Source organism: Lampetra fluviatilis, chromosome 53 (assembly GCF_964198595.1).
Source record: "Lampetra fluviatilis chromosome 53, kcLamFluv1.1, whole genome shotgun sequence".
In the NCBI taxonomy this organism is placed as follows: domain Eukaryota; kingdom Metazoa; phylum Chordata; class Hyperoartia; order Petromyzontiformes; family Petromyzontidae; genus Lampetra; species Lampetra fluviatilis.
Genome location: NC_136327.1, coordinates 7,331,641 through 7,345,568, shown reverse-complemented (window position 1 = coordinate 7,345,568; position 13,928 = coordinate 7,331,641). Strand labels below are relative to the sequence as shown.

General features: G+C 54.9%; 1 protein-coding gene across 1 annotated transcript in view; it reads right to left on the bottom strand.

The window, feature by feature from the left end:
- SCAPER (S-phase cyclin A associated protein in the ER) overlaps positions 1-13,928 on the bottom strand; it is a 228,961-nt gene that overhangs the window by 108,720 nt on the left and 106,313 nt on the right. The window contains 5 exon segments of the mRNA XM_078879101.1: positions 7,596-7,744; positions 10,846-10,953; positions 12,190-12,342; positions 12,516-12,597; positions 13,424-13,566. Of these exon segments, the coding sequence (XP_078735227.1) occupies positions 7,596-7,744; positions 10,846-10,953; positions 12,190-12,342; positions 12,516-12,597; positions 13,424-13,566 (635 nt within the window).

Here is a 13,928-nt window from a genome sequence, read left to right as displayed (position 1 = left end):
GTGAGGAAGGGGGGGCTGGGTGAGGGGGCTGGGTGAGGAAGGAGGGGCTGGGTGAGGAAGGAGAGGGGCTGGGTGAGGAAGGGGGGGGCTGGGTGAGGAAGGGGGGGGGGCTGGGTGAGAAGGGGGGGGCTGGGTGAGGAAGGGGAGGGGGGCTGGGTGGAGGAAGGGGAGGGGCTGGGTGAGGAGGAGGGGGGGGCTGGGTGGAGGAAGGGGGGGCGCTTTCGAGAAACGATTTTGTCCACCCCCTCCTGTACGTCATTCATGTATCTAAAGTTTAATAAAAAAGCAAAGTTTTTGTGTTGCTGTTGAGAAACTAACAAGGGGCGCAGCCCTGCTTATTTTGTTGCTCGCACAGCGGTCTGGCCGAGCCCTCCTCGCCTCTTTGGCTTACGAAGACGATGCTGCCAAGCCTCCGCCACCGCCACGGATGCCGGTGTCAAGCGTGTAGCCAGTAAAGACCCGTAAATAAACGGATGTCGCCGTGTAAAAATCCATCAGACCTGCAATCCAGAGTTCGCCGGTTCAAAATCACCACCGTGGGTGCCCACGGTCTTGAGATGTCAACTCCCTCGCCTGGTCTACAGGAGGTCGTGGGTTTGATCCCGACCCTGACGCCTGCTGTATATTTGGAGTTTGCATGTGTCTCTCTCCCCGTGGTCGTGTGGATTTTCATCCGGATCCTCCGGTTTTTCTCTCCAGATTTAGAATCGACATCACGCATTTCGGGTATTGGCTGTTATACATTTCTACACGATGATAGGCCACTTCATTGAGCTATCATTTGTGGCCAGATCACTTCTGAAAAAGAGCTATATAGCTCAGTGGGCCTTACCTCGTAAAATAAAAAAATGGTTTTAGTTTAAAATCTCGACGCGGCAGCTGAAATGAGGCAAGTTCCTTAAAATCCCCTCCCCGCCGCTGCCACCAAAGTGAAGTCCATCTGCAGGCCGCGTGTGGAGGGGTAAAAATTAAATTGTGCGCACTGCCAAACTATTCCGAGACATCTGGCGAGCATGGAAGAGTGGGCCCACATTTCCCGTGGCGAGGGGGCCATTCAAAGCTTCCTCGAGTGGAAGCCTTTCCAGCAGCAGCGGCGTGGGCAGGCAATTGCAGGGCTCCAACTCTGCCTCTTTTTATTTTTTGCTACTTGTGAGAACAAGTAAACTGTAAACTGCGTAAATGTGTGGGCTGCCCAATGTGCATTTGGATGGATATGCAACACGCGCAATGGATTAAACGCTTGCGACGCGTGCCATGGATTAAACGCTTGCGATGACTCGAGGAAGGCAGCGTCTGCTTTCACGCCGGACCAAAGTAAATGCTTGTGAGCTCTTTAACCACGGCCAAAACATTCAAGCGCCTTTGCATGTTTGCAGAATTGCTTTACAATTTTCACGTAACACGCCGACACCTGAAGCTCGCGGTTTTGTCGGCTCTCGCTCCGAGATTCCCTTGACGACGATGACCTCTTTCTCTTCATTCACAGATACCGCAAACTTTTTTTTCGTAGCAAAGTGCATTCTGACGTTGACATTTTTTTTTCCTTTTTTAAGTCGCACGCGTGGACATTTCTAGCGTCAACTCTTTTCACGTCGTCTCGGCAATGAAACCGCTTCGAAGAAAATAGAAAATAATGTTCGTCATTCGAACCGTCCCAATCAATTCACTTGCACGTTGGCCTGCCTGAGAAGCTCGCCTCGCGTAGTTAGCGGCGTCGATCGACGGTTGCGTCCGTACGAACTGGGCGCGCGTTACACGCGGGCAGCGATAACGTCACGTGCGCTGTCGAAGAGGTGCACGGAGGGTGCCCTGCAAATCGCTTGCCCGCGCTACTGCTGGCGTAAGGGGCCCTACCACGAGAGGGAGTGCTAGGCAGTCCCTCGGAGGTGTATTTTGGTCTCCTCTTCTATCCTGACCAGAAGTCCCGGAAGAGGTGGAAACCACCCACACTTTACCCCAACACCTACAGCGATGGACTAACTGCGGTGCAGCAATTGATTACTGCTGGGTGAACAAAGGTGGCAACGTGGGGGAATTAGGAAACTTGTTTCAATTGCCGCGGAGACGGATTTGAACCGACGGATTCTAGATTGCCAGTCCTAGTGCGCCGACCGTTACGCTACGGCAGCATCCGCCACACCAGGGTGCACGGGTACAGTTATATATGTCTTGACCTAAAGCTTTCGTGACTGCAGGAATTCATATTCTTTGGGTGTGTCGGTACAGTCACGTAGATAGGTTCAAAGAAAATAACAAAAAAACTACGACGTTCCGATCGAAGACGACCGCCTGTGTTGCGATCGAAACGTCGTAGTTTTTTATTTTATTTTCTTGGAACCCATCTACGTGACTTTACCGAAAGACCCAAAGAATATAGTTATATATTTATAAAGATGACAAAGAGACTACATCCTTCGAACTTATCTTCTTACCTTCTCGAAATGCATACACGGCGCCTTCCCAAATTATAAAATTCTACAAAAAACGATAGCGGTTTGAGATGAAGGATGGGATCATTCAAAGTTGTGGGTGGCATTGTGGTGTCAACACAACAGGCGCGGCGTTAAGGAGGAGTTGTGGTTGGCCTGATCGTAGCTGGGGGGAGGGGGGGGAACGATGGAAAGCTGGGGGGGCAATGCGATGCCTCAATAAAGTGTTGAGGAGGCATCACATTGGGAAGACAAAGAGGGTCAGTCGGGGGAGGGGGGGGAGCCACGCGGGGTAAGAGGACCTCCGCATCTGTGGAGTGCAGCAGCTGAGTCCCGGCCGGGCTAGCGGTGGGGAAGGGCGCGACGAGCCGGCCTGCTCGCTGTGGACGCGAAGCTCCCCTCCACGGAGCTCCAGGAGCTCCACCCTCCACGGAGCTCCACAGAGCTCCCCTCCACTGAGCTCCCCCCTCCACGGAGCTCCACTCCACGGAGCTCCACTCCGCGGAGCTCCCCCCTCCGCGGAGCTCCCCCCTCCGCGGAGCTCCCCCCTCCACGGAGCTCCCCCCTTCACGGAGCTCCCCTCCACGGAGCTCCCCCCTCCACGGAGCTCCCCCCTCCGCGGAGCTCCCCCCTCCACGGAGCTCCCCCCTTCACGGAGCTCCCCTCCACGGAGCTCCCCCCTCCGCGGAGCTCCCCCCCTCCGCGGAGCTCCCCCCTCCACAGAGCTCCCCCCTTCACGGAGCTCCCCTCCACACAGCTCCCCCCTCCACGGAGCTCCCCCCCTCCACAGAGCGCCTCCCTCCACGGAGCTCCCCCCCTCCACACAGCTCCCCCCTCCACGGAGCTCCCCCCTCCACGGATCTCCCCCCTTCACAGATCTCCCCCCTTCACAGAGCTCCTCACTCCACGGAGCTCCACGGAGCTACGAATGCGCCCTCCACCCCACCCCCAGCTCTGCGATTGTGAGCGACTCCCCACCCCCTCACCACCGCCTGGAGCTCCCCCAAACTCTCTCTCTCTCCACCCACACCCTAACCCGGCGGCGGCGGCAGTGGCAGCAGCTCTCGTCAGCAAACAAAAGCACCCACAAACATACAATTAGCCTCCTTGATTTCACGCATTTAAAAACCCTCTTGAGCACAAGCCGCTCCGCGCTTGTTAAAAAACGAAAAACAATTAAATAACACTCGCAGGGCCCCATTGAACGCGCGCGTATAGACGCGTGCGCGCGTACACGCATGCACACGCGCACCGAGTGTATTGATAATCGTTCAAAGCGTGCTCACGTGCGCGTGCGATTCATTTCTTTTTTTATTTTCTCCACCGTTGTGGCGAGTGCGCGGAGAGAAAGAGGGGGGATAAAACGCGCTGTGGATTCACAATGGCCTGGTCCGAAACTTAAAATGTCAGTCAGGCCGTGTGTGTCGAAGGGGGTGGGGGGGGGGAATGCGGGTTGGCAAACTCGTCCCACCACCGCCGGCCGCAACATCGTCACCTCTGCTGCGTTCCCATTCAAAATACGTCGTGAACGTGATCCACCAATCCTGACCTCCGCATCGCTGGACTACAGGCCACGTGCGTGCGGCAGAGGTCGCAACCGGGTACCCGATACCCGTACCCTACCCGATACCCGGCTACCCGTACCCGGCCGGGTACGGGTACCCGTTTGCGACCCTGGTGCGGCCGGGTACGGGTAAGGAATCAAAACCCATTTGCGACCTCTGGCGTGCGGTGGTGCTGAGCTACGGTGCTGTTGGTTTGCAGAGGGATGCTGCCACGCTGCAACGGTTAGGGCACTGAACTTGCAATACACATATCGGCAGTTCTTTATATTTTTTGTGTTTCGTTTGTCGCCCGTCCTCCCCCGCCAGCACCTCCGATTAGCACGGTTGGCTAAGTACGGTGCGAAAGAAGTTCAACATACACACACAGCATGAAAGCTACGCTCAGCAGCGGCGTTCGTATTAACGTGCAAACGCTGCGCTGGTTTCACCGTTCTCCTCGGCAGAGTCTGGCGTACTTAACAAATACCGCGGCTTTACCACCACGTTATTGGTAAGCGAACTCCCTCTACAACATGGGCACAAAAAATAACATTGCTCCAAACAGCAAACTAAATGCACCGCCTCCCGCCTCCCGTCCATGATCTCAACGTAAACATTTCCAATCAAAAGTTACCCAGCAGCACTGTTTGAACAGGAACGACTCGGGGACTCGTTTCGACCTTCCTTGGGAAGTCGTGAGATGACGTCACAAGCAATGACGTCATCAGAAAGAGAAGGGGGTGGGGGCAAAGTGTTGGCGGGCACTTCAATCGAGATGGTGCTTTTTTGTGAATCCTTTTAGCGCTGTTTTTTCGTTCTCCCACGTACGGGGAAACCCTGTGATCGATGTGGCATCTTTAGAGTAAAGTTGCGTGCGTATTCCATGGGTCATCTTGATGAGAGTTCATCTTCTTGGTTCTTTCGGTAAAGTCACGTAGAATGGAAATAATAAAATAATAAAAATAAAACATTATAAAATAATTCTCACGACGTTTCGGCCACAACGCAAGCAGACGCTGTCTCCCCGACAGACCTGTTCTTCACCTGAGGACGGCTGCTTGCGTTGTGGCCGAAACGTCGTGAGAATAATTTTATTATGTTTTATTTTTATTATTTTATTATTTCCATTCTACGTGACTTTACCGAAAGAACCAAGAAGATGAATCCCTGCAGTCACGAAAGCTTTAAATCGAAATTTATGAGAGTTGTCGTGACCCCCTCTCACTGACAGACAAGAGATGAGGCATTCATTCATTGGTTCGTGCTCTCAACTCATAATTGGAAAAAACATTCAAACCCTAATTGATTAGGTGAGCCCGGGGTGGCTCAGAGGGTCAAAGGGCTGAGCTGAGAGCGTTTAGAAGCTGCGGAGTAAACGCCAGGCAGCCGCCGGTGATCAAACCGGGTTCTCCAAATGTCGAGGGAGCTGACGCCCGCAGCGTGGCCACCGATGGCTTCACAAGATTTCACAATTTTGATTTAAAGCTTTCGTGAGTGCAGGGATTCATATTCTTGGTTCTTTCGGTAAAGTCACGTAGAAGGGAAATAATAAAATAATATTAATATAAAACAATACAAATTCTCACGACGTTTCGACTGCAACACAAGCAATCATCATCAGGTGTGGATTTTAAATTTATATTATTTTATTATTTCCCTTCTTACGTGACTTTACCGTAAGAACCAAGAATAATTTTCGATTTAAAGCTTTCGTGACTGCAGGGATTCATCTTCTTGGTTCTTTCGGTAAAGTCACGTAGAAGGGAAGTAATAAAATAATAAAAATAAAAATAAAACATAATAAAACAATTCTCACTAATTGTTTTATTATGTTTTATTTTTATTATTTTATTACTTCCCTTCTACGTGACTTTACCGAAAGAACCAAGAAGATGAACCAAGAATAAGATTTCACAAAATAAGACGGTGCAGTGAACACCGCAGTGGTTCATCGACTCGCCCCGCTGCTGCTGCTGGAAGGGCCTCTGCTGCAAAGCCCCTCTAGACAGGGTATGTTGGCCTACTCTTCCACACAGGATGAAAGTACCCAGACTGCACCCCACCACAAACGACATGCCGATCGACAACTTGCAGTGAACAAATCACGTTGCTGGGTGGACAGAGGGTCGGGGGTTGGGGAGGAGAGTGAACCCAATTGAACCGGTTGACCTCTGCGATGCATGTCCAGTGCGCCGCGACCTTCACACCGCCGCGGCAGCGCCCTTCGGGTTCGGCACGATACCAATGAGGAACATTTAAAGGAGGCTGCGCCTCCAGAATTAGAAATTAGCAATTGCGGTGCTGGTTTTGTCCGTGTAATTTGCGTCTGTGTCGAGTGTTTTTCACGTCCTGTTGTTTTGACACGCCGTTTTCGTTGCTCGCTGACGGGCGGTAAAGTCTCTCTCGCGGCGCGAACCGTGTGATTAAGCGGGGGACGCGCCCGCCGCCTGCCCTCCCCGCGAGGTGAAAGCGAGCGCGCTCGCGGTCCGTGGCGTCACAACGACGGGGAGATAAACGACGCGCAACGGAAGATAAATCAGCGGCCACGGGGCGCAAATCAACACGACGCACGCACCACAACACCCATGAAAACAACAACGGCGGCGGCTGGCGACGTGCTCCTCGCCACGACCGGCCGCATTTGTCTGTCCTGTGTTAACGTTTAAGGGCACCGCCGGGCCAGAATAGACGTTCCTATTCCAATCGACGACATTCCTATTACAATCGACGTTCCTATTCCAGCAGACGGCATTCCTATTCCAACAGATGACGTTCCTATTCCAATATACGACATTCCTGTTCCAACCAACGTTCTTATTCCGACCGACGTTCCTATTCCATTCCGTAGCAGAATATAAATGGTCGAAGGTTCTGGTTCCTTTGAATATGCGCAAGCAACTTGGGAGTTCGGATCGCAGGTTCGCAGGAAAGAATTGTAAAAATATGAATTATAATCTTTGCATTTATATGGCACTTTAATGCAAGAGCAACTCAACAGTGACTCCCTTACTCTGCTCACTAGCTCACTCAGATCCTCTGCTCGCTCACCGACTCACCACCCAGCCCACTCACCGCTTTGTGTGCTAATTCACCAACCTGCTCGCTCACCAACTCCCTGCTCAGTCACTCATTACTCAGCTCACTCACTCACCCACAGTCACTAACTCCCCACTCTGCTCACTCACCCACCAATGCTCTTTCACCCAATCACTCACCACCATGCTCACTCATTCACCCACACTTACTCACCCACACTCACTCAATCACCAATACTCATTCACCCAATCACTCACCACCATGCTCACTCACTCACCCACACTCACTCACCCACACTCACTCACTCACCCACCAATGCTCATTCACCCAATCACTCACCACCATGCTCACTCACTCACTCACCCACACTCACTCACTCACCCACACTCCCTCACTCAATCACCAATGCTCATTCACCCAATCACTCACCACCATGCTCACTCACTCACTCACCCACACTCACTCACTCACTCACCCACACTCACTCACTCAATCACCAATGCTCATTCACCCAATCACTCACCACCATGCTCACTCACCCACCCACCCACGCTCAGTCACTCACCCACCACCCCCGTTCACCCACCGGCTGTTCATGCGCGCTCGCAACTTCTTCGCCCTCTTCTTCGCCTTGAGCCTCTCCTCCTCGTCGCGCACCCTCTCGGCGGACGGGCAGGCCGGGTCGGGAGCGTCCAACGCCGCCTCCACCACGTACCTACGCAGCGACAGGTGCTCCTGCGAGGGGTGGGGACACGGTTACGTGTGCGCACGTGTCATCGCAGTCGCAGATGCGATGTTGCGTCTCTCGGAAAATAAAATTGTTCATTTTTAAACGTTTTTTTTATATCCACTGAGTTTTGGCTATCTGCCGATCAGTTCTACCTATCATCTGTGTTTATATGCACACAGGAAGAGATCATTCAATTCCGTTATCCGCATCTCATTGCCGGTGACCGGGGAGTGGTGCTCAACTCACAGTCATCTCGTTACACGCGCTCGCTTGCACGTTCACGCACCCGCGCGCACAAAAACCATCCCTCGCACACATGACAGGCACACGTATTCACTCGCAGATGCACTCGCACGCACACACACACACAATCACAATCCACACTCGGGCATGTACAAGCACATACACACATCTTCACTCGCGTGCATACACACTCACGTTCACTCACACTCACTCACTCAAAAAGACAAAGATCCCCCGTATAGCCAACACAGACTGTTGGGGCAAGTGCTGTTAACGAACACCTATGAGGGCTGGAACGGCACACGAGGGGGTGGGTGGTCAACACTACACCCGGCCGCCTTTGTCTCCCTAGTGGCGATATTTTACACACCGCAGCAGGTACTCATTTGAGGCTGAGTCGACCTAGGGGAGGCCCAGAGACAGGTTCAAATAATCGTCACCGGTGTTGGCCGTGAGCGAGAATCGAACTCGGGTCGCCGGGTTCGTAGCCCAGCGCGCTAACCGCGACACTACCGCTCCCTACAGACACAACCAAACACACACACACACGCGCGGGCACGCGCAAACACACGCAAACACACACACACACACGCAGGCATGCGCAAACACACACACACACACGCGCGGGCGTCCAAGTGCAGGCGAAGGCATGGTGCGTGCTGTCCGCGAGCCACGCGGAGCCCACCCCGTCTGTCAATTACACTGCAGCCATACATGACAGCACTAACAAAGCCCCATTGAGGCCGCATTTTCTGCTTCATTATTCTGCCACCGGTGGCCAATCCGTGTGGCGGTGGGGGGTGGGGGGCCATTGGGGCGGTGGGGGGCGGTGGGGAGGGAGGGAAGGAAGACAAATGGGGGGAGGGGGGTGGGAGTTTGGGCCGAGTTGCCGTGTTTCTGTGCGTCCTGTAATCTCCCATTGCTCTCCCGCTGCGTCGTCGCTGCTTTTCATCATCATCATCAGCAGCAAGCATCGTCTATCCACTGCTGGGCGAGAGCCTCCCCACGCCCTGTCGCCATTCAGAAGCAACAGGCGTTTCGAGTATTTGGCTGTTATACATTTCCAACGCGACAGGCCGCTTTGTTGAGCTCTCATTTGCGGTGGGCAGGTCGCTTCTGACGAAGAGCGATACAAGTCGGCGAAGCCTTACCTGGTAAAGTAAAATACGGACAGTTCCCGGGTTTACCGAGAACAATCCCAAATTTTCCCCCCCAAAATCAAGGTGAATTCCATTTTGCCTTAATCCTCGTGAAGCTCAAGTGAGGCATAAGGCTGCCCCGCCTCACCCCCTCTTTCCACGCTGTTCATCCGCAACCTCGCCGCAGCTGCACTACCTGGCGCTCACGTAAACTAACGCAAACATTTCCGCGCATCGAATTTTCTGAACACGATTTGTGGGGAGCATTTCCGTGAGGTCGGATTTCCGCGAGTCGGGTCCTTTCGCAACCCGGGACGACTGTTTGCGATAAAAATAATAGAATTCCTCACGGTGCGGTGGCGCCACCGCCCATCTCACTCCTGCACAGGAAGATGCGCTCGCCTCATCGCTGCACGGCCTCCGCCTCCTCCTCCTTCTCCACGGGGGTCGCCCTCTTGGGATGCCGTTCTCTCCTTTTGCTGCCGCTCCGTCCCGTCGGCCGTCTTCCCTTACAAGCCACGGCTTTCGCTCGTCGTCAATACGACGTCTAATCTTGATGCGAAGCTTTCGTGACTGCACAAATCCATACTCTTTGGTTCTTTTGGGAAAGTCACGTGGGTAGAAAATAAAATAAATCACGACGTGATGGACGCTCGTGTTGCGCCCGAAACGTCGTGATTTATTTTATTCTATACCTACGGGACTTTACCGAAAGAACCAAAGAGTATATGACGTCTCTTGTTTTTGGCTCTCATTACTAGGCCCCGAGCTTGCATCTCTCCCTGCGTCTTTGTGCGCTGTGTCCACCCGTTGCTCCATTCCCTTTTGTCAGCTTCAAAGATTCTCACCCGAGAATCATCGCTGGCAGTCTGCGCCGACTGTGCATCTCCCGGGTGCTCACAGGGGTGCTGAGATTTTGTGAAGCATCTTCAAGACAAAAGCATCTCCTTGCTTAAGGTTAAGTAGGGAATATAAAAAAGGTGTACCCCGAGGGTGGATAAAGAGGTCTTACTGAAGTGACCTCGGAAGAAGTTCTGTGAAGCTATCTACCCAAGCCGGCGGCGAACTCTTCGGCTGCCCGAGTTCCCGACGGAACGTCTGAAGTTTCCTGGCGCCAATAACAACTGCAATGCAACTCTAGCAGTGCTCATCTCCGTTGGTGGCCCTAAAGCCAGTGGTTGAAATTCCACATTCTCATGGCGAGAGACAGTCGCCTCCGTGTGACAACCCACCAAAACCCACCACCCATGTGCTTTGTCGGCCGGGAACCCCCCCCCACCCAGAACACGAGGTTCACAGTGTAATACAGTGTGAACACTTGAGAACCACATGAGAAGCGACTCAATTTCTGCGTGGGTGTCGCTCGGTGCGTAAACATCGTCACTGGGGCGACAAAGGCGGCTTGGGGTGGTGCTGGCCACCCACCCCCGCCGTGTGCCGTGCCGGCCTTCACAGATGCTCGCTGACAGCACTTGCCCCAACCATCCTTTAAAGGCTACACGGGGGATTTTTGTCTTTGTTTGGCTCACTAAAAAAAGTTAGCCATACGCCGAGCGGCCCGGGCAGTGCTGGCTTGGCCCGGTAAAGGCTACCGTGGGAATCCGGTGGTTCTGGCTATCTTGCACCGTGAATCGTGCAGCCTTCCTCCCACGTGGCTGTGAGAGAGAGGAGATGAGGGCGGTGAAGGGTGGCACGGACACACGCGCACACACGCGCATGCTCACCACTTCCTCGTCGGAGAGCTCGCGGCCCGTGATGCTGCTGTGCTCGCGCACGGCCTGCGCGTGCCGTTTACCCCGGATGTGGCTGTACAGGTACACCTCCGACAAAATCTAAGTGGTGGGGGGGGGGGGCGGCACAACGGACACACGCACCGTGCACACGCAAATACATGAGTATACGTGCACGTGCGCGCGTTAACACGGAGCGCGCACGCAAACACAATCAACAAAACATAAACAAAGCATGCGCACGCGCGTACGCGTTTACACACACACACAATTAGGCATTAACATCACATCAATGAAACTGACGGTCGCCTTAACGGACAGACTTCTATGAGGGTGAACTTTGGTCGCATTGACGAGTGGGTCGCTCACCGAGACCAAATGTAAACCGCTTCAATAGATCTCTCCGGCAGTGAGCCGTGATCACTTTGAGAGTCCCGTGAAAGTGAAGAGACCTCGAAGGGAGTGGACTATGGTCAGGTTCATCAACAATCCCCAGCCCCCCCACCCCAATCCGAACCACTACAAGCCAGGGGTCGCACACTCTCATTCACCGACCTCCATAAAAAACCCACAGCGGTCGCTGGCGTCCCTCTCCGCACACGTGGCGCGGTCCAGCCGCGGCACGGCGGGCGGTGCCACAGACCTCACCGGACACCGCACACGGGGCAGGACACGCGGAGAGGTTTGTGGGGTGAGAGACGGGCTGGTGAGGTTGGTGCGGTAAGAGGGGGGGGGGGTTGGTGGGGTGAGAGATGGTGGGGGTGAGGTTGGTGGGGTGAGAGACGCGGCGGGGGGGGGGATTGGTGGGGTGAGAATCGGGTGGGGGGGGTGAGAGACGCGGGGGAGGGGGTGAGGTTGGTGGGGTGAGACAGCGGGGGGGTTGGTGGGGTGAGAAACGGTAGGGGGGGGGGGTTGGTGGGGTGAGAGACGGGCTGGTGAGGTTGGTGGGGTGAGAAATGGTGGAGGGTGAGGTTGGTGGGGTGAGAGACGCGGGGGGGCGGGGTTGGTGGGGTGAGAGACGCACGCAAGGGGGGGTGAGGTTGGTAAGGTGAGAAACGGGTGGGGGGTGAGGTTGGTGGGGCGAGCGAGAGGGGGGTAGAGGGTGGAAGCCGTGCAGCATGGGAGCGGCTGTAGGGGGCTGAGCCCCCATAGCCGACAGCTCTGCCCCCCCGTCATTCCGTTCAGCATTTCACATTTGTCCATCGCTCGCTTGGCACCGACCGTGTCGTGGCCTCCCTGAGAATTTGCGTGCCCCCTTCTCTTAAACTTGGTCGCCGCACGCACAAGGCTGGCGGACCGTGCGGTGAGACACGGGGTGGACGAGCGTCGCACACTGACCCAGACGCTGCACAGCGTGCACTGCTTCTTGCGCTCGTAGGGCGTCAGCTTGGGCGGGACGTCGACGGCGGCGTGCCGCCCGCTGCTCAGCTCCGCCGCCTTCTCCTTGCGCTGCTCCATCTGCTCCATGTGGCGCCGCACGCTCTCGTCGTGCTGGGGGTGGACACGGGGGGGGGTGGAAAAGTCGGCAAAAGATCACGAGCGCGCTCACTCGCTCCTGCAGCAGGGGCGCGACGGTGATGATGTCTCATGCCAAATCGAGCCAATTGAAGATGCTATTACAATTTGGTTGACCGTTTCGCGAAACTGGGATTCGAAAAAAATACCTTCAGCTGGATCTTCTTCTGCAGCTCCTCCATGGCCTCCTGCTGTGCAGCGTTGAGAGCTGCTAGCCTCTCCTCGCGATCCCTGCGGACGTACGCGTGCGCGTCGCGGTCACTTGCAGAGCAACGCGGGGACAGCGGCAGCCTCCAACGGGGCACGTCAATCACATTCACGGTCTCCTGTTATGATAATTGCTTTTTCAACCTTTAATCTGGCTACAAAACTGACACCTTTTCTTACAAGGAGTCATGTTTGCATTGACCACAATACCTGCGGTCGGAATGGTGTAAATGCTTACCCCGAGCTCTCATACTCTGATGGTGCATTGTCTTTGGAGTTGTGCGCCTTTTGGCGTCATCTGGTCCAACACCTTGTGAGACTAGGCTCTAAGAAAAGCTGTCTCGGGTGTGGACCAATCAATTTCAAGGACAGTGCATACATGATCAGAGTTGTGTTTTTTGTTTGAATTCCGACCGCGGGTATTGTGGTCAATGCAAACATGACTCCTTGTTAAAAAAAGGTGTCAGTTTTGTTACCAGATAAAAGGGTAAGAAACCAATTATCATATTTTGCTACTGGCAAAGGAGGCTCCAATGGTGGTCTCCTGTTACTCCGTGGCCTGCCGAGATCGTGGGTTTCTGCGCGAGTCAGTCGGCGAGCCAGTCGGCGAGCAAATCGATTGCCGTGTGAGCGAGTCGATGGCTGCCGAGTTGGGTGGGCATCTCAGTGGTTGAGTGTGTGAGAGAGCGAATGAGCCAAAACACGTACAGGTGAATGAGCGAACGTACGAGTGGGCGAATGAATGGGCGAGTGGGTTCGTCGAGTGGATATCTGGGCGAGTGAGCCGACGCGCGGGTCCCCCGAGCCTCTGTCGATCCTCCGCGGAGCGTGGTGACATCGCCGCACCCACCTGGCTCTCTCTCTCGCCGCGTCCTCGCGCGCCCGCTCCTTCTCCTGCCGCTGCTGCTCGATGCGCGCTTGCTGCTCCCGCCGCTTCAGCAGCAGCTCCTCCACGCGCGCCAGCCGCTCCGCCTCCAGCGCCCGCTTGCGCTCCTGCAGCGACGACGCGCACGCCGAGGAAACGCACCGCTCTCGCAACGGCGGCAACGGCAGCTACGGCGGGCCGACGCGACGTGGCAAAGGCGGCTGTGCCAGGCTAGGTGCGCCGTAAGGCCACGTGAAACATCGGAGGTTCGCTCCGGTAGAATGTCACTGGACACACCCAGGTGCTGGGTTGACCGGCCAATGCACCACCTGTGCTCCAATGCGGCAGCTCCCTGCGCTTAGCAACTTGCCGCAAGACATGTGAAACATACGTGCTGAGACACGCGCGAATGGACACACGCGCGCAGGGTTGAACAGGGTGGCGGGGGGGACCTGAGGTTACCATCGACTCGTCGAGAGAAGAAAATATT